This window comes from Mus pahari, chromosome 2 (assembly GCF_900095145.1).
Source record: "Mus pahari chromosome 2, PAHARI_EIJ_v1.1, whole genome shotgun sequence".
Taxonomy (NCBI): domain Eukaryota; kingdom Metazoa; phylum Chordata; class Mammalia; order Rodentia; family Muridae; genus Mus; species Mus pahari.
Window position 1 is genome coordinate 49,389,397 of NC_034591.1, and position 27,281 is coordinate 49,416,677.

Below are 27,281 nucleotides of genomic sequence, written 5' to 3' on the forward strand. Positions count from 1 at the left end.
GCACAAGGGAATGGAAATCTACCCAGCACATGCGCAGCTGCCTTGTTTGTTTGTTAGAGCACAGGACATCAGCGCCATCTTGTAATGGCGAATGTGAGGGCGGCTCCCCACACACCACACCTGAACATAAGGTTTTATGCATTGTCAGCAAGCAGTCTACTACAAAACTACATTGCTACCCTAACCTAGATAACTCTGGTATTGAAAATGTTCTTATCTGTGAGTGAGATATAGGTGTATTGACTTCTAAAATTTTATCAAGCTACAACCTTACGATTTGTTTTTGGTTGTTTTCTTTTTGTTTTGTTTTGGTTTTTGTCACATATGGTTTCTCTGTGCCCTGGCTGTCTTGGACTCACTTGGTAGACCAGACTAGCCTTGAACTCATGAGATCTGCCTGCCTCTGCCTCCTGAGAGTTGGGATTAAAGGTGTGTGCCAGTGTACTTTTTATGTAGATAAATTATCCTTCTAGAAAGTTTATTTAAAAGGAAAGAATATAGTAAAAACTCTGCATTTGACATTTAATAACCACATTTTACCTACCACTTTCAATGCCCAATCCCATGAGAGTCCTGAATGTAAATTCTTTCTCATTCTGTTTATTTAGGGTTTCAGAAGTTTTAAGGTAAACCTTGACTTTTCTTGGAGACAGGTTTGAGGCAAACTGAACCTTGACCTAAGTATGTCTGTGTTTGCTATGTCAGGAGAATTGTGGGTTTAAAGTCCACACTCCACTCCCAGGTTAAAAGACATAACAGGAAGGGAAGACAGTAGCTGGGTGCTCAAGTGTACTACAGTCTCTAATTGCTTAATTGCTTATGAGAGACCTGATTGGATTAGTAAGTGGCAGGAAGGTACACAGCTGCCTGGTCACAGCTTGGTTATACCTGTTTCTGTTTGCTTTGTCACTTCCTCCTCACACCTGTCTCCTTTTCCTCCTCCTTCCCTCTGAGGTACCTGTCCTAGAATCATCTTCTCTTAGAAGCTTGCATTCACTGTCTGTTTTGTAAACGTTAACCACGTGAAATACAGGAATAAGATACTATTCTCAGGGAGACCTTAAATTCTAGTGTGGAAATAAGCAAATGACCAACTACCATATCAACATTAACATGTACTATGACAGGGTTATTCAGTAATTTGCAGACTTGGGTCTGTGTTTAACCTTTTTATTTGTGTATGTGTATGGTATGTGAGTGCACACATATGCTTGCCATGGCATATGTGGAGAGGTCGAAGAACAAATTTCCGGCCTCAGTTCTTGCTTTCTATGTTTTTTGAGACAAGAATTCTCTTGTGTCTTGCTGCTGTACTGTTGCATCCAGGCAAGTGAGCTTCTGGGATGCTCTTGTCCTTGCTTCGTTTCTCTGTAGTAGCATTAGGACTGCAAATGCTCACCACTGCACCCAGCTTTTTATGTGGGTTCCAGGAATCCAAACTAAGGTTCAGGCTTGCATGGCAAGCTCTTTACCCACTAAGCCACCTCCCTAACATTATTGATTTGATGTTTGGGGACAAGTTTTCTTGTAACCCCAGTTGACTAGCTAAGGCTGCTGAGAATTCATTCTTAACCTAGACTAGGCACTGGAAATTCATACTGAAGGAATTAAAAGCCAAGCTGTAGGGGCTGGAGAGATGGCTCAGTGGTTAAGAGCACTGACTATTCTTCCAAAGGCCCTGAGTTCAAATCCCAGCAACCACATGGTGGCTCACAACCATCTGTAACGAGATCTGATGCCCTCTTCTGGTGTGTCTGAAGACAGCTACAGTGTACTTACATATAATAAATAAATAAATCTTAAAAAAAAAAAAAAAGCCAAGCTGTAAAATTGGAGAGACACATTTATGTTCTGTGAATATTTGCTCACTGAGTGGAAGTAGGAGAATATGGAGACTCGAGGCTCATGCCAAAGCCAAGGCAGAGCATGATGGAGACTTGGGACTTTGTTTTGAGTACAGTAAGGCAGTGTTGGAGCATTATAAAGAAGAAAGTGATTTGATCAGACTTAAAATAAAGAAGCTGCTGACAGTCGTGTATATATAAGTGACTTCAGCATCTCTGTAGGCCTCCACGGGTGGAATGGTCTCAGGTTTTACTTGTTAAAGCCTCTTCTCAGCATCCTGGTTATCAGCCAAGACTAAGTCAGAGTGGAACTCTAATAACTCTTTAAAAATGTATGTACACACTTGTCTTCTGATGGACACCACTGTGGCCAAGCTTCAGGTAGTTGCTATTAGGAAGAAGGGACATTACAGCAAGCAATATAGTGTTAGCCTCACTCCTCACCACCTACCAACATCTCTTACACCTCCTTTTCCTTTCCACTTAAATATAACTTCTCTGCTGCTACACCCCTAACTGATGCCATATCCTGTACTGACTTTGTTCTTGGATAATAAATTTTCTTACATTGATTGACTGTAATAGTAATGGGGATTGAACCCAGGCAGGACCCTGTCCATGATAGGAAATAGAAAAACATTCTGCTGAGATATCTCCTTCTTTATCCACCCCCACCCCCGTAAACCGCCCCCAACACCCCCTACCCCAGTGCTAGAGATTGACCCTACATCTCTCTTCCTGGGCTGAAGTCATCTTGAAGGCGGAGACTGTATCTCTAGGGTGCCAGCGCGTGCAGGCACAGTAAATGTTCAGGGTTTGGTTAAACGGGTGAGGTCACTACACGTAAGAAGGAAAGATGGACTTGGGGCTGCTGGTGTAGTTGCCTAGAGGTCCTGGGTTTGATTCCCAGCCACTTAAAACTGGGTTTGGTGTTACAGCCTATAGCCCTAGCACTTGGGGGGTACAGACAGGAGGATCAGAAGTAGAAGGTCATTTTCTTATATGTGTTTGTGTGGGTGTGTGAATAGTCACACACACACACACTCATATATACATACATAGTTTGAAGCCAGTGTGGGCTACATGAGCCCCTGTCTCAAAACAAAACAACAAAAATTCAAAACTGGATTTGGGTAAGTGGGGAAACAGATTATACATGTTATTAGCAATAATAGTAAAGTTCACACAGCCCTGGGAGCATCCAGCTGTCCTTGCTCTTTTAAGTGCTTTTTACCATTGTTTATTTGTTTTAATACAAGGTCTCATATAGTACAGGCTAACCTTGAGCTTCCTACTCCAGCTTCTGCTTCCTGAGTGTGGGATTACTGATGTGGGTCACTATGTCTGGCTCTGCTTTTTTGTTTTGTTTTCATTTATCGTTTTGTTTGTTTGGGATGTGTGTGTGTGTGTGTGTGTGTGTGTGTGTGTGTGTGTGTGTGAGAGAGAGAGAGAGAGAGAGAGAGAGAGAGAGAGAGAGAGAGAGTGTGTGTGTGTGTGTGTAAAATATGTGCAGTCGTACTTGTATGGAGATCAGAGAACAACTTCCCGGGGTCAGTCCTCTCCTTGCACCATTTGAATATTTGGATTATGGACATTGAGCTGAGGTTGTGAGGCTTGGCAGGAAGCTCACTACCCAGTGAGCCATCGCCCCTGTGCCCTACTCTGCTGTTTACTTATTAATTTACTTGGTCCTCTCGACATTTCCCTTTAACAGATGAGTAAATAGGCACAAAGAGACTAGATAATTGTTCAAGTTACACAGTGAGTGGAGAGGCTTGACCAGGCAGTCTAATGCTACTCTGCTATTCCTGGTTAAGGCCAGTGTAGCTTCCTGGTACTGGTTTATGTAAACATGCACATTAACGTTTATTTTAAAAAATATAAGGCCAAGAAAGATGACTCAACAGCTAAGAGCACTTACTCCTTTTTTAAGCACCTAGGTTTGATTCCCAGGCAGCTTGCAACCATCTATAATTCTAGTTCTAGGGGGTCTGATGCCCTCTGGCTTCTGCTGGCACTGGACACATACCGTGCATATACATATATGCAAGCAAATACACACATAAAACAACTTTTTAAAAACCAACATTATAAGAATAGTATTATTATCATGTTTTAACAGATGAGGAAACAAAGGCTTTAAAAAGTGTTTGGTTTACCTAACGATAGCCCGGTAAGTATTGGAGCTAACCTAAAGCCTGTTAAGTCTTTACCGTGTTGAATCTTCAGAACACGGGGGACTGGGAGGTGAGAGTCCCCCCATGAGTGAGGGTGTGAGACGGGGGAGGGCTCAAGTCCTGCTATCATATTAGCATTGGCATTTCAAGCTTCATCCTGACCTGACAAGATGTTTGACACAAACAGCTTATAAAGGAGAAGGTCATTTTGTGTTTTGGTTTCAGATTTTCATCCATGGTCATATGACCACTTTGCTGGTCACCACAGTCTGATCATCAAGTCTTCCAAACCATAACCAGATATGGGACATCTGAGCCCTACCAGTTCAAACCAGCCTCATAACTAAGTAGACTGATCTTTGAACCCAGGTGGCTGGGAACTTCAGCCTTTAATATCCAATAGCTTCTATGACTAAAGACTCATGACTACATTTTCTTATGGCCTCAGAGACACTAAGTGGATCAGAAATACTGAATGTTGGGCTTGAATGTTTGGATCTTTTCACAGTCTACTCTTCCCCTCAGTTTATCCCGAGAGTCATCAGGTGATTTGCCCAAGACACAGTAAGTCACAGTAATCATCTTAGAGGATTTTCTAATTCATTGCCCTGTGCCTTATGACTATAGGTTCCAAATGCTTGAAACTTTTACCACATAGTGACTTCTCTGTGTGTGCTTTTCTGACTTTGACCTTTAGAAGTCTTAACTTTATGTCTTTTCCACTGTGAGCATGTACTTGCTCTGACTTTGGGTTATTTGGCATAGCCTCAGAGGTTATGATTATACTATGAAGTCACTACTGGTAGGAACACAGCTGGCATACAGGATATTTAGCTGTTTTTGGAATTAAAGCAAGCTTCTTGAGTTGTTGTGATAGAGATGGCTTCTAGAGCTAGTCTAGTTTGTTGAGCTTGCTATCCCCTCACCTAAATGCTGTTGTAGTACAGTCATGTGCAGTTGCATCACTCCTGCTCTGGTTGTGAACGGATCTTGTAGGACACATTATAGTGAAGGGTAGTTATATTGGGACCAAGTTTCTAATATATACCTGTCTCTTATGTCTTCCAAAGTTCATGTCAGTTAATATGCCCTAAAGTCTCAGATGAAATAGCTGTTGTTTTCATTGTAGAGACAATACAGAAAGGGGAGTAACACTGTAGCTTTCAAATGAAGTCTGCTTTAGTTAAACCTACACTAAGAAAACACAAGTAATGTTTAGGGTGCCAACATGATATATTTTCTTGGGTGTATTGCTAATCCTAGTTCCCTTCAGAGTCATTTGCTTCCATGGTTTAACAGGACCATAAAGGCAGTCATCTCTGTCTATTCAGTCATTATACGAGGAATATAAACAAGAATGTTTGGTAATTTGCGGTCATTGACATGTAATTCTAAGGGTTGGGTTCCCCTTCAGCAGTAACACAGACTTTTGACCTTGCTTTGTTCTTAAAGGCTCCATTATTGTTACAGATCAGAATGGTTTATAATTGATTTGGATCAAGCAATGGAGAGTAGATCATACATCCTTGCAGAGTTAATATAATCAAGGATTAAATGCCTTCAAAACCTCACCACGAAATAAGTCAGTAATATTAATCCTTATAGATATAAAATAATGTACCAAATCTTGTAAAATGGACATAAACATTTTGAATACATTGACTGACTTATATAAGTTGTCCCTATAGTGTTATAAGATACCCATACAGCACACAAAATTTTAGAACTTACATTATCATTTCTTAGGCTTCTCCTACAAGCCAGGCACTGTAGTCAAATCAAAGTTGACTAAGTGCCTAAGAAGCCTGCAGCCTATGAGGAGTGAGCACACGGGTGCAGCAGCTGTGATGGAGACTGGCTAAGCGTGGTGCTGTGGCCAAAGAGCAGCATTAAACAAAAGAGAGACTCCTCATTTTAGGGGAGGTTTCACTTATTTCAGCCAAATCTCGGAGAATTTGAATAAGTGAGGATGAAGGGGGTAAAGGTACTAAACACATTTTGCTTGAACAAATGTCTTGAGCAAAGGCCTGAGGTGGAAAAGGGCGTGGCACGGTAATGACATTACTAATGAGGTGTCACCCTTCCCAAAGCCTCTATCAAACTGGGAGATGGCAGTTTTATTTTCATTTATAGATTGGAAAGCTGGTGGATAGTGAGGGTAAGTCGTGGCAGCATCTCCCCCAAGACTGTCTGACTACAAAACCAGCTTTCATGGCTGCCACTCATGTGGTCTTCACCACAGGAAACAGCAGGTACTACAACTCACCTGTTCTAGGCCGCTGGTCAGTTATTGATGTTCTGCCTTCTCTGGCGTCTTCCAGCAACTCTTCCTAGGTATTACAATCCTTCCCTGTGTTCCATACCCAACGGATTCATTCTTTTCAACTGTGAAGCCCAAGTGGTGGGAAGCCTGCAATCATAATTATAGTATGATTATTAGCTTCAGAGAAATGAAGCTTGCATCAGAGATTAGCATAGTGCTGGGCTGGCAAGGCACCTCACCAGCTGGCCTCTGACCTCCACACACGAGCTTTGGCACATACTCCCCTACACACACATCATGTACACACATAACAATAATGAATATTTTTCCTTCAGGTGGGATTTCACTATGTAGCCCCAGCTGACTTGGCACTCACTCTGTAAGTAGACCAGGCTGGCCTCACACTCAGAGATCTGCTTGCCTCTGCTTTCCAAGTGCTAGGATAATTAGCACGTGTCACCATGACTAGCATTAATTTCTTAGGAGTCCCTGGTGTTTCAGGTCTATGTTATTGGGCTTCCTATGGTAGGGACTGAACCTACAGCCTTGCACACAGTGGACAACTGCTTTACTCCTTGGCATCTCTCAGCCTTTTTGTGGTACTCTTGTTTTCTTGAACCTGGCCTCATACTCACTATGTAACTGAGAATAAATAACCTTCAACTCCTAATTGTCTTGCCTTCGTCTCCTAACACTGGGATTGTAGGAATGTACCACTAGGTCTGACTCTCTCTGGTCTCCTCCTCCTTCTCCTCTTCTTCCTCCTCTTTTTTTAAAAAAGATTTATTTATTTATTATATGTAAGTACACTGTAGCTATCTTCAGACACCCCAAAAGAGGGCATCAGATCTCATTACGGGTGGTTGTGAGCCACCATGTGGTTGCTGGGATTTGAACTCAGGACCTTTGGAAGAGCAGTTGGCTCTCTTAACCTCTGAGCCATCTCTCCAGCCCTCCTCTTATTTTTCAAGACAGGATCTCACTGTGTAGACCAAGGTGGCCTGGAAGTCATAGAGCTCTGTCTGCCTTTGTTTCCATGCCTATGTTCCCAGCCTCTGTGGTACTCTTACTGGATAGATAACATCCTCTAGAACTAAGCAGATAGATCTGCTTTGTGTGTGTGTGTGTGTGTGTGTGTGTGTGTATCACATTTTTCAAGTTATGTTTTCTTTACAAATTTCAGAAAGGGGAAGCTTATATGGGGGAACATAATGCAGAAACAACTAGGATTCTTTCTAATCAAATGGTTTACATAGGAAGGGATACTGTGTGGGCATCCTGTTTCATCCAGACCCCAGACTCACGAGGGAAAATCAGCATTGGACTTGAGGCACTTGTTTGAGACCCCCTGGGTCTCCTGTATGCCCTCACTGGGACCGGGATTTGGGGAGGTTGGGTGTATGGGAAGGGCTGGCAAGCAGTTCTGTCTAGCCTCTGTGAAACATTCCAGTCAGCATTGTGCTGTTTCTATAACAAAGACCCCCTTAGACCTTCTTGTGCCATGCCTTAGGGAGCCAGCAGAGGGAGCTGTGGTCCCAGAACTTTTTTTCAGCATTACAAGTTTTAGCTTTGGGAAGAAAAATAAATCATCTTTCCTGACTTCATGTGAACTCTGATGCAATAAGAATTTAACTTGAGAAAGGTGGTGGTGGCGGTAGCCCCCTGGTGGGAGCAGACCGGGAGCTTCTGTAGCTGCTTGAACTTGAAAGCCATAAAGAACTCCGATTTCAAGGAAACGCCTGTTTACTGTACTGATCCAAATCAGCAGCTCTCAAGAAAGGGGAGTGCCTTCTTGACCTCGATCTTTATTGATCTTGGTATCAACACTTCCAGTGACGTGCCCTGAGGGGGCGGGAGAAAGTTAACTAGGGCCTTATACTCAGAAGAAAGCCAGCCTGTTGCTGAAGGAAGTCTGCACAGAGGAGATGGTCTAGAGTGCCCTATAGGCCCTGCAGTGCACAGCTTTGCATCTGCTCTGATTCTGAGTAATAGGCAGAGGATTTGAGGTGGTCTGGTAAGAGATTCGCCAGGCAGTTGGCTCATAATCTTGATCTGAACTGGAAGCTTCTGTGAAAAGAGATAAGAGGTTCTTTTAACCCCTGACCTTCCGAGTCACTCGGCCTGTAGTGTTCTCTGTGGTCTTCAGGTAACCCTGGCCTTTGCAAACCAGCTTTCCATTTTGCTTCAGGACATCCCTTAGCCAAGCCCGAACTATGGAGAAGTGGGACGGTAATGAGGGCACCTCCGCTTTCCACATGCCTGAGTGGATGGTGAGTTCTGCTGCTTTTTCCTGCTGCTGCTTCTGACAGGACAAGGACCACTGCTGGGGTCTAGGCTGGGAAAACAGCCACTACCCTTCTGGTTACCTCCTGTGCACTGGGTCCCTCCTGTGTGGTAATTGCCAATGAATCTAGGGAAGGGCAGGTAAGAGCAGGTAGGCTGGAGCAGCAGACTGCCCAGTGGTAGGTGCTGACCTACTGTGCTGACATACTGCACAGATGGGCTATTCTTTGATTGTTTTGTATTCTCTTTCAAGTTAATGTTAACTTGTGCTTCGTGGGTATAAAATAAAAAAGAATATGGGTAAAGAAAGACACAAAACTAGAACTTATAAAAATGTTATTTTCTCTAGTATCTGGAAAAATCTAACCATTTCTCCTTTCCCTGTCTTTTTTAGTCAGCTCCTCATAGCAAGTGTATTGCTACAAGGCAAGAGTTTTACTTCTCTTCATGCCGTGTTCCAGATACCATATTTGCCTGATAAATAGTTTTAGTAAAATAATTTTAAGTTGATATTTGTTAATAAGATCTAGCACATAAAAGCAACCTTGTGAAGCATGGTGGCACAGGCCTGTCACCCCAGCACTTGCAGGGTAGCAGCAGGAAACTCAGGAGTTCAAGGCCAGCCTCAGCTACATAGTGAGTTTGAAGCCAACCTGGACTCTAGCTGGTCCTGTCTTAAAACAAAGAATGGCAAGTCAACTGTTGATTTAAAAAGTCTTTTAACACACATTTGTAAATCAGAGGACAACTTGCAGGAGTCAGTTCTCCCTTCTGGGAAATATATCTGGTTCGGCTTCAGGTGTTTCTGTTCGATGATCTATCGCCAGTCCCTTACCTGTTGATTTGAAAAAACTCCTTAGTGTCCTGACTGGTTTCTTATAACTTCTTGCACTTTTGGACCCTGTCTATGTATTTCCCTATTAGAAACTTGTTAAACTTTTATAATGCATTCTAAATTCTCTTTAGTTTATAGAGTTAGGGACTTAAAGAAATGACTATTAAAATAATAAGATTAAGTATATAGCAGATGTAACAAAGGCCCAGTAGAAAATTCTACCTGTACATTGCGAATATGAGGCCAGCCTGGGCTCTAGCTGGTCCTATCTCAGAGCAAATGGTGACAATTTGTCATTTAAAAAAGAGATTTGTTTCTTTCACATCTCTGTGTGTGCCTGCTTGTCTGTATGCTCACCTCAGGCTCGCAGGCACCAGCTGAGTCCAGGAAAGGATAACGATCCCCAAGACCTAGAGGTACAGGCTGTTGTGAGCTATCTTATGTGAATGCTGGAAATTGAATCCAGGGCCTCTGAGAGAGCCATGGGTATTGTTAACCACTGAGCCATTTCTCCAGTCTATGTATGTCATTTTTATAGATGCTATTGGTATTGTGTTTATTATTTTTTAGCATTGCGCTCATTTAAAAGATATCTGATGGAAAGCAATTATATTCATAAGATGATTTCAAATGCAGTGACTTGGACTAATGGAAATTACTCTCTTCATTCTCTGGCTAGGTTTTTAACTCGTGTTTTGATTTTGTTCTTTGTTTTTGAATCTCCAGCAACTTAGTAATAATCGAAAGATTAGGAAATTTGGTTTTGTTACAGGAGGGACCACAGTGAGACACTAAATTTCGTTTCTGAAAAGGAGTACTACAGGAGAACCCTACTGGACACAGCCATGCCACTCCAGAGCAAAACAAAGGTTCTCGTAATTTACATTCTGTAAAGAACAGTCCTCATTGTCCCCAGATAGCATGTCCTCTCAGAGAGCTCCTCCTGAGCCTGCTCCTTTTGCCTCTCTACTTCTGTGGACAGAAAGCTGACCTAAGGGACTTAGGGCTGTTGCTTAAGGCGAATGACCAAGGGCTTCGTAGTGTATGGAGGACATTTTAAATATTTTGATGTATCTCTCTCCTTTGGCCTTTTTTTAAAAAACCCAGGAAAATCCCTTTAATCAGGAGGAAAGCAGTGCAGACCAGCAGGGAGAGGCTTGTCTTCAGTGATGCTGTGAGCTCAGTTGTTCCTTCTTCGACTTTGGAGGCTTCCCTTCAGATACTGCCCAAGTCATTACCTTCTGATCTGGTCTGAAGGTGACACTGATAACTGCTTAGCCAGCAGCTAGCCCTATGCACCTCTGGTGCATTGCCTATAGATTTTCAGATCTCACCTGCAAACTGTAGAAGTGCCTTTTAATCTCCAATAGAAAACTCTGGAGCCAGATCTAATGTGTGGACAAAAATGTCAAGAAATTTTTAACAAATGTCTGCCTTACTTTTCAGTGTATAGATTAATGTAATGAACTCACTAGTGTGATGACTCTGCTACTGAAGGACACAGAGGCCTCTCACACGCATTTTCTGGAGGAACATTTAGCAGAGTTGTACCCTGCCACCCAATGTCCATTGTTACTAATCACCAGCAAAGGGTCGTCGTGTGTGCCCTGAGATTGGTGGAGGGTTCAGGCCATACTCTTTCCTGATATGTCTTGGGCCTTTTTAGGACAATAGGACAGAGTATGGAAACCCCAAGCTCAGTAAATGACAAGGTAGACCTCACAGGTGAAATTCCCATCAGTCACTGGAAATTCCTGCTGAGACCTCCACTCCTCAGCAGTTTTCACATGAAGAAATTTCTTACCTATATCCAGGCAGTTAAGATGCTGGGGCATTGGAGGGCTTCCTCTGGAAAGATTTACTACCGTATTTTATTCTCCTTGATAAACCTTCGGGCTCTTCTGTCAGGTAAAGCACCTTGTTCTGGACCCGTGTGGACAGCAGTAAGTGCTGTTAGGTTTTCACATTTCAGTGTTCTCCTCCTGCCGCTCTCTGCAGTGCTTGGTAGTCATCCATGTGGACTCTGGTTGCTTAACCTTCTTGAGTACAGAGCCAGCTTGCTGCGGTATTCTTTGGGCTAAAAGTAATCCTTTCTTTTTTTTTTTTAAGGTAAAGAATTATTTAGACTGCTCATTTGGTTTGGAAACCAAATACTCCTTAGGAGTGTTTGAACTATCTCTGCTTAATACAAACTAAACTTTATGCTATCTCTTTTAGGGGTTATGGGCATCTGTGTATTCTAGGTTATGAATTTTTACCTTAAAAGAATAGAAATATTAATATTTTAGATTTGTGTATCATGTAGCCCTCAAAACTTTCTTGTACCCTTTTTTAATTAGATATTTTCTTTATTTGCATTTCAAATTCTCTTGCCCCCTTATTTGACACATTTTTATGTGCTGTGGTGCTGTGTGTGCAGATGCTGAAGGACAGCTTGGCTGTGGTCCCTTGGCACTGACTACCTCTTTTTTAGACAGAGCTTCACTGGCCTGGAACTCACCAAGTAAGTGGTGCTGGCTGTCCAGCAAGCCCCAAGAATCTGCTTGTTTTTGCTTCTCATGGGCTGGAATTAAAGACTTGGGCCACCAAGATGACTCTCTTTACATGGATTCTGGAGACTGAATTGAAATCAAACTCAGGCAAGCATATTTGCCTACAATGCCAGAGGTTCTAAGTTCAGCTCCCAGCATCACTGCTTAAATAATAACACCTTGTTTTTTTTGTCAAATTAAGATAATAATGCAGACTTCGTGGATTATTGTACATGACCCAGGAAGGTGGCTCAGCAGGTAAGGATGCTTGCTGTCAAGGAGTGGGCCTCCTCTGACCACCTCCCCACCCCCACATGAAATATATTTAATAAAACATCTTTTAAAAGATACTTGCCTACACTAATAGAAATAACATGTGAGGGGGTCTGGAGCAATAGCTCAGCGGTTAAGAGCACTGACTGCTCTTCCAAGGGTCCTGAGTTCAATTCCCAGCAACCACATGGTGGCTCACAACCATCTGTAATGGCATCCGATGCCCTCTTCTGGTGTGTCTGAAGACAGCTACAATGTACTTACATATAAAATAAATAAATAAATAAATCTTTAAAAAAAAGAAAGAAAGAAAGAAAGAAAGAAAGAAAGAAAGAAAGAAAGAAAGAAAGAAAGAAAGAAAGAACGAACATGTGGGCTTGTGATACACATTAGCACATCACCTCTTCCAGAGAAATCAGGGAACACTGCAATATGATCTTTTCCCTGGAAAGAAAGATTATCTTTGCAAAACAAGCTATCATGTTGGCCTTTCTTGCTCTTGACAAGCAGTTTCTCTTCCCCTTTCCTCTCCTCCTCTTCCCTCCCTTCCCTCTCTACTCCTCTCCTCTTTTTTTCTTTCTCTTCTCACCGCCAAATCATATCCCCACCCAAATCTGTAGCAGGAACTTAGTGTAGCATTCCTTGGGTTCCTTTCAGAAAGCAGAATCGATAAGACAGTTTTACTTCTATTTGGTTGAATCTTTATTTGGCATGTAATAAGGTCACTGTGGTTCTGGGACCTCAGTGATAAATTCTCCCTTGTGATCACACCTTCCAGGAAACATTTTTTTTTTAAATTTGTGTGTGTGGGTTGTATGTGTGGTTGGGGTGTGTGTGTGTGTGTGTGTGCACATACATTAATGTGTGGGTGTGCATACTCAACATACGTGCATATATATGTACACCCACGGTGTGTATTCAAGCAGAAGTCAGAGGAGGATATTCGATAGCTTCTATTGCTGTCTGCCTGTTGCTTTAAGACAGGGTCTTTCCCTGACCCAGAAGCATGGAAGCTCGCCATCTCCACTAGGCTGGCCAGCCAGTGAGCTCCCAGGAGCCAACTCCACACCCGAGTGGCTGAGTAATAGTGCACCCGGCCATGCCCAGCATCCACCTTATTACCCCACCCTCAATGCCTGCAAAACAAGGACTCTTGACCGTGGAGCCATCTCCCCAGCCTAAAGCATGCCTTGCCCTGCCTTGCCTCGCCTACCTTGTCTCCTCCTCCTCCTCCTCCTCCTCCTCCTCCTCTTCCTGCCCCTCCTCCTCCTTTTCTTCTTCTTCTTCTTCTTCTTCTTCTTCTTCTTCTTCTTCTTCTTCTTCTTCTTCTTCTTCTTCTTCTTCTTCTTCTTCAAGTAAAAAGTGAATGGGATCACTCAATACTAAATAAGCTTCAGTCTTGAGATAAAACTAGATACGGAATGTAAAAACCAGCATAGAAAATATGCAAACTCAGTCATGGTGGTACATTTGGGAAACTGAGGCAGGAAGATCTTGAGCTCCAGGCCAGCCTGAGCTGCATTGTGAGACTTTGTGTCAAAATAAATTATACAAATAAATTTTAAGGAAATAATTGAGAGTTAAAAAAAATGAGAAAGTTGATTTCCTTGGTGATAGAATCTAGTGCCCCTTTCCTGGCTAACTCAAGGGCAGAGTGTAGGTAGCATGGGGCTTCCTGACCACTTGACATCATTCATGTTTTTTCTTCTTTTCTTTATAAATTCCCTCATTGTTTCAGTGGCTCTGTAGTTAATTTTTTTCTAATGAGGTGAAGTTAACTAAAATCATCTGACATAGAAGAGGAGGGGGTAAAGTTAAAAGGGAACCTAATTAGCAAGTTAATTATATCAGGAAAAAGTGCACTGGTTATATAAATAAGCCATTGATGTATGCATGTATGTTGGACCTTACCTAGGGACTTGTTAAGGTTAGAGAAGCTGTGTAATGATGTGTTAGGAAAAATAATAAAGCAAAACATCCAGGGCTTTGAATGGCCGATGAGCCGCTAACAGAGCTGCCTCATTATTAAATCCTGTTGTACGGCTGAAAGGGTTGTTGGAGCTGCTTCAGAGAGAGCCACCTCCCTCAAAAGGAAAAAAAAAATAGAAGCAAGCTGGAACCAGAGCCAACAGAAGTGCTGATGAGGAAAGTTTAAAGACCTACCACAAGGGTCCTTGGACCAAAGAGGTGTCCTATTGCCGGCCATGTCACTGTCCGCTGGCTGGTAGCGTCACTATGCTGAGCAGCAAGAAGAAATACATTATCAATAGCAATTCTGGGATTAAAGCCCAGGTGAGGCTAAGCTCCTGTTTGCCAGTCTTGCTGCGGCGGCGGCCATTACCGTCCAAGGCAAGCTGCTTATGCCCTCTCTCCCCTCCTGTCTAGCCTTCATCCTTCCCTCTGGTGTGTGGTGAGTTACCCTTTTCTACCAGCTGCTTTCTTCCCTTGCCTCGGTGTTAGACAGTGCTGAAGTGGAAGAGGAGGGGTGCCTGCAAGAACTCTAATTTCTGATAAGGTAGGAAAGTTAGGTAAATCTTGGTAGATCCTGCCAAGGTGCCGAAACTCTCAGGGCAGATAATCCTTTTACAGAATTGACTGTGTGAGAAAGCAGTGTAATGGTACAGAGGTGCCCCACTTAACCCGTTTGTTATCGTGAATAGTAAACACTTGTTATTGAGAAACAGCATAACTTACTATATTAAGTGGTTTCTCATTAATATTCTTATATATGAAAAAGATGAAGGGGGCTTGAATTTAGTGAGAACTTAAGAGCCATTCTCAGTGTACGGTCTATTTCCTTAGAAAGAGCCGAAGTCAGTGCCAGAAGTCCAACAGCTGAGACTATAGGACAAGGAGCTCAGCCTCATGACACTACCTTGAGATGACAGAGCAGCTGGGCTTCTGCATGACTGTGTTAGGCTAAGTAGGGGCAGCTCAGAGGAGTGACTGACCCCCTCTAGTGGTCAGTATGTACACCTACCTGTCTGTGTGCACACACATGTGGCTGTTATGCCAGTGTGTATGGTTGGCACAGGGAGGTGGTGTTGCATATCTGAGGTAAGATTTATCTTTTAAGCCTTTTTAAAAAATGGGTGCTCTGCTGAAAATGTGGCTTTATTGTGGTCTTTGGAAAGATGTTCACTCCTTTTCCTTGATGGGCCTCTGAGAAAGAATGAAGGCATGTGGTTATCATGAACCACGTTGGTGACCTGAATGTCAGCATTTGCACTTGAGTTCCGTGCACCTTCCACCTTTCCCTTCCCTGTTTTCTCAACCCTTAAAAATTACTTTATGCAGACTTAATGCTTACTATGTTTATTATTATTCCCTCAAATACAGGCGATGAAGATAGAGTAAACTCCTCCAGGGTCCTTGATTCAGCACATGATCGGGTACATAGGATACGGCAGGTACCCATCTGTGCTGGAGAATTAAGGGTTAATTACAAATCAGGCCATATGGATCCTATAATTCAGAGAGAGTACAGGAAGGAAGACATTATGTCAAATGCTGTGCTGGAAGTACAGAAAGATTCATGGGCCTCCTGTTGGAGTACATAGCAAAGGCACTTTATCCTTTTTGGAGTACCTTAGTAAAATAATCAGACTGCAATGAACTCCTAATCCAATGGATAGTCCTGTTACTAAAAGCAGTTTGTGAACTGAAGCGCTGTGCAGGCTCTATGTTGTTACGGCTGTGGAAATGCTCAGAATTCCCTGAGGCCTAAGTGCTAAGCTTTCACTTTGGCATTAGTCCCCTTGTCTCGGTGCTCAGTGACTGAGTTACCTCTCAGAGCAGGAAGTGCAGCTGCTGACTTCATTCTGACTTCTGCCCATGGAGGAGCCATCTGTTTATCACTAAAGGTAGAACCAGTTGTCAGATCTTTAGTTCTTTTCTGTAAACTTTTGTCTATACCACTCACCATCTCAACAACTATGTAAATGTTTGGTTTGGAGAAACCTATTAATAAAATAAGTGGTAGGAGCTTTAAAAGTGTTTTATGATGTTAAACATTAAAAATTAGTTTACTAGTATCTAAAAGGCTAACACATTTGAGAAAATCTTAAGCAAATTAAAATGGTTACCTGCTGTAGGTGGGAGAGTTTACTCTCTCTAAAAGCTGTGATGGAAGTGTTTTTATTTCTGTTGTTCTTATGGGAAAATTAGATTCACAAGATCATCTTGACCAGAATCACAAAATGTATGAATGGCACAGCCAAGGTTTCAGTGAAATGTTCTGTCTAAATGAAAAACCTTCCTCAGAATTAGCACACCCCACTGAGGATCTCACAGCTCCGGGCAAGGGTCTTTTTGTACCCTGCTGTTTTCTCATCTAGACACATGTACAGAGAATGGCAGATTTCTTTTTCCAGCTTGAATTTTCAATGAAATGATAGAAAGTGTTTCTGAATATGACTTACCTTTCTAAAAATTTAATTTAATCATGATACTCCTCTTTGTGTCAGAGTTATAATGTACAAAGTATATAGTCATTGATAAAGGTCAAAACATTATTCTTCTTCCCCAAAAAAAAAAAAATTCTTTTTTTAATGTTTGTTCGTTTGTTCCTTTTGGAGACAAGGGTTTTTCACTTTGCATCCAAGGAGAGCTTTGAACTCGTTGTGTTCTTCTTCATTGGCCTCCTGAGAGCTGGGATTACAGGGATCTATCACCATCCTCAGTCCCAAGGATGTGTCCCCTCCCCCCCATGCCAGGGCTGTTTGCACGCTAAGGAAGCACTGTACTTCAGCCATATTCCCGACTTTCTGAGGAGAAGGAGAGGACCAGGTCTCAGCTTAAACTCCCTAAGTAGTTGAACATGACTTTGAAGTTGAGAGTCTCCTGCCTCCACCTCCAGAGTGCTAGGATTACAGAGTGCCCCACCACTCCCAGTCTGTGCAGTGCTAGGGACCATCCCAAGGGTTTAGTGTGTGCGAGGAAAGCATGCTACCTCCTGAGTCACATCCTTGGCCCCAAAGAGTCGTCCTGTTCAAACATGGGTTTGTTCAAGCAAATAAACTGCACTGAGAAGGGGACAGACTGTAATAATGCGTGCTGTAAATGGATTGCTTTCTCAAAATACAGGTGTGTTTTCTTCATATAAGGTGTTGGTTTGAATGACAATAGTCCTGAAAGGCTTAGTCAACAGGGAGTGGCACCATTTGAGAAGGACTAGGAGGTGTGGCCTTGCTGGAGTAAGTGTGTCACTGTGGGTGAACTTTGAGGTTTCAAAAATCCATGCCATGCCCAGTTGTCTCTTTTTTTAGGCCTATGAATCCAGATGTAGCCCTCAGTATAGTAATGATCTAAACCTCTGTAACTGAAAGCAAGCCCCTAATTAAATGCTTTCTTTAATAAGAGCTGCCTTGGCCGTGGCGTCTCTTCATAGCAACAGAGCAGTAACTAAGCTATGGAACTAGAGTTCTTTTTCTTTCTATAATGAAGGTCCTTTCTCTTAGCAGATCCAGTTTGCTGACCAGAAGCAGGAATTCAACAAACGTCCCACCAAAATTGGACGTCGCTCTTTGTCTCGTTCCATCTCTCAGTCATCTACTGACAGCTATAGCTCAGGTGAGTGCTAAGCTGCCATAGACCCACCTGTCAGAGTTAATTGGTATCTGCAACAGACCTTCCACCTACCCAAGACCAATCATTCTTGATAAACAGCCTTGAAAATAGATACTTTGAGTTCAAATTTAAACCAAAATTCTAGATAGAATCTCTGGATTTCTTGGGACCTCAGAGTAGAGTTTTATTGAGGCCGCAGTGTCTGACAGAGGCATAATAAACAGGATGAGGAAGGAAATTGAGCTCTTTGATTTACTCAGGAGCATGTAGTTCACCAAGAGCCTCCACTCAATGACATGTACAAAGACATTCATTTTTTCCCCCATTCTTGAAGGGTCTTGTCCCTCTAGATGGTACTTACAAAGTAAGTACCAGGACTAGGGACCCATCCCAGGGCTTTGTGCATGCTAAGAATCACTCCATACCTCAGCTATACATCCACTTTCTTTTGCAGTGAAAGGTGGGAACAGGGTCTCAGCTTCCCTGTGTAGTACAGGTCCCTGTGTAGTTAAAGATGACTTTGAAGTTCTAAATCTCTTAATTACTCCAAGAAACAAGATGCTGGAGCTATTTGAAATAAGTGGGTGCTTTGCCTTATCCTCTAAGCTGTGACATCGCATTTCTTATTACTCCTTCTTTCCTTTGTAGGTTTGAGTTATCACTTAATGTCACATGAGCTGTTGCATTGTAGGGCCCCTGAGGGACACAGCAGTGCCCAGTAGGAGTCTAATCTGAAGGGAGGGTATTTTACTTTGTTCTTCCCTTAGAAGGGCCTGGGGTGCCAGGAATTTACCTTGTTTACTTCTTAACGTTGTAATAGTAATAGTAATACTCAGGAGAAAACTTTTGTTTGTTTTTTATTTTTTCTTGTTCTTCCAGACAGGGTTTCTCTGTGTAACCCTGGCTGTCCTGGACTCACTCTGTAGACCAGGCTGGCCTTAAACTCCTAGAGATTTACCTAACTCTGCCTTCCAAGTGCTAGGATTAAAGATGTGCACCACCACAACCTGCTAGAATTTTTTTTGTTTGTTTGTTTAGTTTTTTCGAGACAGGGTTTCTCTGTATAGCCCAGGCTGTCCTGGAACTCGCTTTGTAGACCAGGCTGGCCTGGAACTCAGAAATCCACCTGTCTCTGTCTCCTGAGTGCTGGATTAAAGGCGTGCATCACCACGCCCGGCTTTTTCTGCACAACTAAGGAAGGAATTCTTATGTACAGTTGGTTGGGAAGCATAGCTTTTCAGCTGAGTAAGTTGTTATTACACATTATTTACATTTCTGGGTTTATTTTCCATCCATAATGATTGGAAATGAGGAACACTGTGTAGTATTAACCTCTATGGTTTTTGTCTAAAGATCCCCATCTTAATGAGATTGAGTCTCATTTTATTAACTGTTGAAAATTCATGAACTGTTTGATTTAACTCTGGAAACCATAATGTGAAAATGAATTGTCAAATAGTCTAGAACATTTTAAGATATGTTTGTCATGTCATCTTAAGATCATTACTAAATAATAATGATTTAAAATTTTAACTCAAGCCCAATCTTTTCTCTGCACAGCCAGAGCCATACATCTGTGTTCTTGAAACCAATGCCTAACTTCCCACCCAAGCACCTCATGTAGGGAGGATCCTTTACACATACTGTAGACCTAGAAGAATGAGGGTGGTCTCTTGGTTTCCAAGTAAGCCTGCAGTATATAGCTCATTGATTAATAATATTAACTGGTCTCATCCTGATAAGTTTGGACCTTGTAAATTGAACTGTATGAAATTGCCATAGCTTGACACAGGCTAGAATCATCAGAGGAGGGAACCACAGTTGAGAAAATGTCTCCATAAGATCAGACTGTAGGCAAGTCTGTAGGACATTTTTTTAAATTAATGATTGATGTGAGAAGACCCAGCCTATTGTGGGTGGGGCCATCCATCCCTGGGCTGGTGGTCCTGGGTATCTAAGAAAGCAAGCTGAGCAAAGCCATAGCAGCACCCTTTTATGGCTTCTGCATCTCCTCCTGACTCCAGGTTCCTGCCGTGATTGACTTCCTTTGGTGATAAAATAATGATGTAGAAATGTAAGCCAAATAAACCCTTTCCTCTCTAGTTTGCTTTTAGTCATGGTGTTTCATCTCAGCAATAGTGACTCTGAGACACCATCTTTATTTTTTAAAATTATCACACGTGTTTGTTTTATGCCCCTATACATGCTGGTACAAATACAAGTGTGTATTCCATGATCATGAGAGCCTTGCTTGTCTCTACCTCAGGTGTGTCTGTATCACAGGTGTGTGTCTTAACACATCAAACAGTATTTGGGTCATAGTAGGTGCTAATATTTGCTGTAAGGTTGAGGAAAACTGGAGAAAGAGGTGACTTTTGCAACCTGACCTACATTTACCCTAATCTTCAATCCACAATGAGAATATTATACAAGGAGAGAATCTCCTTCAGAACTAGTATCTGCACAGCAGGCTTATACTGGGGAAACAAAGTTGTCAGCCTATTGTATCCACTGGTGGATATTAAAATCAGGAGCTGGGAATCACAACACTTGGTTTTGGAGCAAAAATAGAGATACATGGTGGATGCTGGAATTGTCATCTGTGTGACTGTAGCATCCAAGGCAAATGTCCATCTGGCCTCATAAAGAACATTTAAATGACAGGGTCACCTGGCTTATCTAGTTATTTACTTCCCCATCGGCTTAAGCCCTTACATAATCTCTAGTACTTAAATATTTTGCTTAGAAATAAAACTCAACCATTTTTAGTCCCTATCTTTTTAGGATAATCTACTAACCTGGGTATGCTCATCTGGATACATTCTGGATTATGTTTTCAAAAATAGTGTCTATACATGTAGTATTCACAATATTATTTCTGACCTAATCTCTAGGAAGCATTATTTCCATGAACTCAGTACTTTTCTTTTTTTTTTTTTTTATTTATTTATTTTTAGTTTTTCGAGACAGGGTTTCTCTGTGTAGCCCTGGCTGTCCTGGAACTCACTCTGTAGACCAGGCTGGCCTCGAACTCAGAAATCCGCCTGCCTCTGCCTCCCAAGTGCTGGGATTAAAGGCGTGCGCCACCACGCCCGGCTTTATTGTTAATTTTTTTGAGGCAGTCTCTCTACATGCCTTGCTGTCTTACTTAGGACGTGTTATGTATACAAGGCTGGCTTCAAGCTCCAAGAGATCTGCCCATCTCTGCCTCCTGACAGCACTTTTTAAATATAAAACTCTTCTCTTAAGCAACAAAACTCATCAAAGCAAATGAACAAAATAACTTTTTCTTCATTTTTAGACCAGAATCAGCATTAACATTTATGAAAATGTTATCTTTACAATGAGTGAATTGGTTACAGATGAGAAAGAATGAAGTACTTTACTTTTAATTAGCATTTAGAAATTTTGAGAGAATTTTAGATTTTTTTTCAAATATTGTTTGCATTGGGCAGCTATCATAACTTCCCTCATACTTCTGGAATCATTCATTAGTCCAATCCATTCGCAGTCCAACATGGGTCCCTACTGTTATTTCCACTAACAAATAAATAGATTGGGCCCAAGGGGAGCCTTCTGACTTTAATTAATTTAATAGGACTCAGAATTCGGAAATGCTTGCTTCCTAACAAGCTCCCACAGTCTCCCAGGTGCAGGGAGATAACAGGAAATCGGGTGTAGTGTACACACATGCGTGATCCTGTGCATGTATACATGTATTGCATGTATGCAATGAGATGAGCTGTCGATTAGTAATTCATCAAGTTATGCCTTGGTTCTTGAAAATTAAAGGAGAACATCCCATAGTAAAAGTGTTTTGTACTTTGTAGGTAATCTTTTCTGCCTAAAGACTGAAACATTTTGGATATTATCTTATTTCCCTGTACAATTTCTTATTAGTGGTAGTTTAGAGAGAGGGTGAGCCTGTGGAGGAGGGCATCTGTTATACTCCCTGTTTTATATTAGGGTAATTGAAAATTGGGCATTCAGTAACAGGGACTGAAGCTAGATCCTCCAGTGGGTAGTGAGTTTCTTCCTTTTTGAAAGACAGCTATGCTCAGCACTGTACCAATAACCCTGCACCACTGCTCACTGTTAGTGACTGAGCTGCAGAGTATGCGGATAATTACAGATATTTTTAGAAGCTACAGGATGCAGTAGCAGACAAATCCAAGGCCAGTCTGTGCCACTTAGAGAGTTCCAGGTCAATCTGGACAGCATAGCATGAAAAGTGGCAGAAATAAGTGTGTTCAAAACTAAATAGATGCTTACCATATTAGTTGAATAAAGTTTCTGCCATGCTCACGGAAACCCTTTTCTCGGTCTGGGCCCGACACTGTTGCAGCCATGAACTACAGCAGTATAGCCGCTGCCTTTTGTACTTGCCAATGCTAGCTCCGGAAAAAAGACTGGGGAAAAATAAATAAATAAATAAAAACCTTTGGGGAACAAAAGCATTCCTGACTACTGTTAAGAAGGTAAAGCCCAATGCAGGCATACCACCAGCACCTGAAGCAGAGGCAGGCAGACCTTTGTGAGCTTGAGGCCAAGGTAATCTACATAGCAAGTTCTAAGATAACTAGAGCTACATAGTGAGACTCCGTTTAAAAAGAAAGTAAAATATTAGTTTTCTGAGCTTTAAAATAAGGAAATGATGTAACCATTTTATTCTTTCAATTGGAAACAAAAGGCCAAACACAGAAATTGAAGCCAAGGTGTTGAGATCTTTAATCCCAGCACTTGGGAGACAGAGGCAGGAAAGTCTCTGTTAGTTTAAGGCCAGCCTGATGTACATAGCTAGTTCCAGGATAGCCAGGGCTACATACGGAGATCCTGTCCGAAAAACAAAAAAAAAAAACTAAACTAAACAAGAAACAGTTAAAATTGGGGTGCTTCTCTTAAAGGAGTATTGCTTTGTTTTGTTTGTTTTGTTTGCTTTCCTCCCACTCCTGATTCTTCCTTCAGAGCTGAAAAGGTTTAGGAAGGGGAACTATTCTGGTTTAGAGGAAGGGCCCCAGTCTCAACCTTTCTAGTCACTACCAGCAACCCTCACCTCCCAAACCTGGGATTAAAGGCCCTCCATCACACCTGGCCTTACGATTTTTTTTCCCAGACTTTGATACATGGTTCTGTCTGTAGCCCAAGCTGGCCTTGAACTCCTGATCTCCCTGCTCTGTAACCTCAGTGCATCCCTTGCCTTGCTGATCAGTGTTAGCTACTAGAGGCACAAAAACCATCATGATTCTGGAAAAAAAGATCTGAAACTTTGAATTATTCTGAGTTTAAACTCTTTTTTCAAATTCAATTTCTTGATAAATTTGGCTCAGGATTGGGAAAGCTATTCTCCTTTTCCTCTCATGGTCCCCTAAGCTGTGATTCCTGAGCTCTATCAGAATAGTGTCCAGAAAACTATTTCTAGCTCTGTTGTCAAAAGTACTTTGAGCTCTCTTACCCTAGGAGAGGAACCAAAAAGTTTTTGTACAGATTAGTTCCTTGTAAGAACAAAAGTCCTTTGGGGATTTACTAATTCCTTTGCCTCCCCTTGTGCACACATTCATTCCTGTGCCCTCATGTTAGGATTTTGCTCTAAGGCAATTTTCCAGAGCAGGAGAGATCCTCAAGCCCCTGCTGACCCCCACAGTATGCAGCACTGTGCCTGATTAACTACTGGGCAAGGTCGGACTTGCCTTTTACAGTCTGCCCTCCAACCCCTACCCAGACAGCTCCTCTGCTGAGAAATCCCAGAAATGCTGTAATGCTCTAGATGTAAGTGATCAGAGCACCAGGCCCTCAGGAACTCTGAGCTTTGCAGCTTTCTACCCCTAGAACTAATGGCAGCGCTAACTGCACTGAGATGTATGCTATAGACCATGTTTTATGTCCTCTGTTCTCCCCAAACTGCCAGGATTAAAAACAACTACCCTCTAGTACAAAGATCAAGAAAGAAATAGCTTCAGATCATCTAGCAAATGATTAGCAAATATGAAGACTAAAAAGAATCTCGACTAAGGTTGTGAATTCAGTGTCAGTAACTGTCTATTGGCCACAATCAAGTGTGGCCCTTTCACCCTCCAGTGCAGTGGTTCTCAACCTGTGGGTCGAGACCCATGGGGGGGGGGCATCAAACAACTCTTATAGGGCTCACCTGAGAACCATCAGAAAGATCAGACTCATAACAGTTTCAAAATTACAAATATGAAGTAGCAATGAAAATAATGTTATGGTTGGGGTTCTCACAACATGAGGAACTGTATTAAAGGGCTGCAGCATTAGGAAGGGTGAGAGGTCAGTAAGGAGGCTAGCACATTAAATAGTTCATTGTCAGGGTCTAATTGGGTCTGCAGGAATAGTTCTGTCTCAGCAGAGCCAGTCCAAAGAAGTACAGCTCTGTTATGTCAGACAAACTCCTTTTGTGTAGTTCTTAAATACTTTCCCATGAGTTTCTTGTTTTTTAGATTGTATCTGTTCCGTTAGTGTACTGTACTACAAAGCAAATTACTTCAGGCATTTAAGCAACAGGCAGGGGTGGGGCTGGGGTGGGGGGACTGGTGTAGGGGAAGCCTTTTGCAGGTCTCTGGCTTGCCCTTTCTGGACTGTGGGTACCTTGCATAGGCGATTCGCAGTACAACTCCATGTTTCCTTAAGGAGCTTCCTAGAGGTGTTAATTCGGATGATGCTAATGACTAGTGAAGATCCACTGGTTTGCAATTGTGGAAGAAGCCAGTCTTTTTCCTGATTGATTTTTTTTTTTCATTTGTGTTCCAGCTGCCTCATATACAGATAGCTCTGATGATGAGACATCCCCCAGGGACAAGCAGCAAAAGAACTCTAAGGGAAGTAGCGACTTCTGTGTGAAGAACATCAAACAAGCTGAGTTTGGACGCAGAGAAATTGAAATTGCTGAGCAAGGTAAAGAAATAATGCCTTTTTGCCTGCCTGTGTTATTTTGTCATGTTAATACTCCTGGGTCAGCTGGCTTGTCAAATTTCAGTGCAATATGAAATCACATTTTTGTTTATTAATCTGTCTGAGATCGGTGTCATTCTGGAACGTAGGTTGACCCTGCACTCCAGATAATTCTCTTGTCTCAGCCTCCCAAGTTCTGGGATTATAGGTGTGAGTTTGCATGTCCATCCCTGAGCTCGGGAACACTTTGGGGAGGGAGTAAAGTCCAGTTGTTCTGGAGGAAGCCCCTGGCTGAGAATTGGCACATAGAAGATAAAACTGGGGAGCATTTGTCTCTGAAAGCCTCTCAGAGAACATTCAGGAACACCATCTAACAGAAGCTGACCAAGGGAACTTAAATGAATATTTTTTATGTTTTTTCTTTCATCTCTTATTCCCTCTGTTTAATATTCTGTGTTTGTATTGGATCTTTTCAGAGATGCCTGCCTTGATGGCTTTAAGGAAGAGAGCCCAAGGAGAAAAGCCTTTGGCTGGAGCCAAAATTGTGGGTTGTACGCACATCACTGCTCAGACAGCCGTGAGTCCTTTTCTTCTTAATAACAGTTAATAATTGCACAGTTATTGAATGCTTGCAACTGTCAGCACCAAGCTAACAATATTATTTCATTAATCCACAAAATGCTATGTAGGCAGGTATTCCCTTTTCCATTTTGTAAACAAGGAAACCGAGGCCTGAATGCTTGAGTAATTAGTCAGGGTTGTACAGCCAGGAGGGCACAGGCTAAGCTTGATCATGAGTGTACAGGTGAGCACGTGAATGCTTTCTCCCTGTCTCATACTTCTCCATCAGCCTGCCCAGTGTCCTCTCTCTGAGACTGTATACATGAGAGCATATAGAGCAGACTTCAGCAGCAAGTGAGAGAGAATTGATCCGACCTGACTTCAACATGCAGGAACTTACTACATTATGTTGCCAAAAGTCCATGTGGAAGGCAGGCTGTGGCCCGGGAGTTCTGTTTTACCTCTTGTTGATTTTTTTTTCAGAACTGTCTCCACATTTTGCCTGCTCAGTACAGGCTGACATAAGTGCTTACAGCTACATAGTCACCAAGAACTCTGGAAGGACTGCTGCTTCTGCTCTCCTAAGAGCCAGAAACCTTTGGTGAGGTCATGCAGAGTAATCCAGCATGCCACCCTGAGCAGAACTGGTTACGTGCTCCTGCTGTACTAGTTCTAAGAATGGACTAGAATCCACATGACTGGCTTAGACCAGAGATTGCTCCACTCAGTGGACTTAGCTCCTATTTATGAGCAAGGTACTTTCAGTGCCCCTGGATTATTCTGAAGTAGAACTTAGATACACCATAATCTATATGTTATCTGAAATTTAAAAATTTTTAATATAAGATCAAAACTATAATAGGGAGAAATAAAAAAGTAATTTATAATAAAAATATATTTCAATATATAAATGCTTAAGCAATACTATAATAGAATAGTCTGATATCTGTACTAACTAATAGATGGAAATGTAGGGGATTGTCTTACGTGAATGAGTGTTTTACTGGTGAGTATGTAGGTGTTCGTGTGCTATAGTGCCTGCAGAGGCCAGAAGAGAGCCCTGGACACTCTAGAAATAGCATTATAGACTGTGGGTGCTGAGAACCAAACTCTGCTCTCAACTGTTGAGCCATCTCTCAGCTCCTATGTTTTGCTCGTTTGTTTGTTTGTTTGTGTGGCAGTATCTCATGAAGCCTCTACTGGTTTCTAACTTGCTAATTTAGCTAAAGCTAGCTTGAATGTTTAATCCTTCTGCCTCCTGAGTACTGTAATTATAGACATGCACCACCATGCCTGGCATTATGTCCAGAGTATTAGAACAACATTTTCATTGATTTTATGAAAGGAGAAGCAACTCTTTCCAACTCCTGACAACCACAGTGAAAAGTCAGCATTCTCTATCACTGATAAAATCGTTGCATTCCTAGAAGGACTGTTACTGAAACTATAAAAAATAATGTCTGTCAGTACTAATAGTCTCTAAGACCAAATAATTTTAAGTTAGGATTTTCACCCACATAAACTTTCATTGGGACAATGAAGTTTATACCAGATCAGCAGTTTTTTTGTTGTAAGTGGATATCCTAATCTTCAGTGTTTCAGATCCCTGGCCCTTCTTCCCCCGACAATCACTGTGGCAAACTAAGTGGTCCTATAGTACTCTACATCTCTTCTTTTGAGTTATTATCCAAAATGTAGTAGGTTTGGAATTCCAAATACATTGAGATCCATAGGAAAAGTGGTGTATTGAAAACATTCTAGCACTTTTTATGGGACTTGTAAGATTTAAGTCATCTTCCTTCTCCCTCTCTCTTTCTTCTAAGACAGGGTCTCATGTAGCCCAGGTGGACCTCAAACCTGCTGGGTAGCTGAGGCTGGTCTTGAACTCATGATCTCCTGTCTCATCTCCCAGATGCTAGAATTATGGGTGGTGTATGCCACCGTGCAAAAGGGTAGCTAGTGTGCATATGCTCTCTCCATGTCTTTGTTCTGCTCTCTCTCTCTCTCTCTCTCTCTCTCTCTCTCTCTCTCTCTCTCTCT

At 42.1% G+C, this 27,281-nt stretch overlaps 1 protein-coding gene across 8 annotated transcripts in view; it reads left to right on the forward strand.

Annotated features, from left to right (window-relative positions):
- Ahcyl2 (adenosylhomocysteinase like 2) overlaps positions 1-27,281 on the forward strand; it is a 140,419-nt gene that overhangs the window by 76,412 nt on the left and 36,726 nt on the right. Inside the window, exons 1-4 of one of the 8 annotated variants that reach the window (XM_021189832.1) lie at positions 8,247-8,554; positions 17,669-17,777; positions 24,540-24,683; positions 25,157-25,257. In XM_021189832.1, coding sequence (XP_021045491.1) covers positions 8,498-8,554; positions 17,669-17,777; positions 24,540-24,683; positions 25,157-25,257 — 411 coding nt within the window. In that variant the 5' untranslated portion in view covers positions 8,247-8,497. Of the gene's footprint in view, positions 1-8,246; positions 8,555-14,118; positions 14,499-14,534; positions 14,617-15,485; positions 15,617-17,665; positions 17,778-24,539; positions 24,684-25,156; positions 25,258-27,281 lie in introns of those variants that run through there. The other 7 variants (XM_029534479.1, XM_029534477.1, XM_029534484.1 and 4 more) reach the window with 7 other exon arrangements.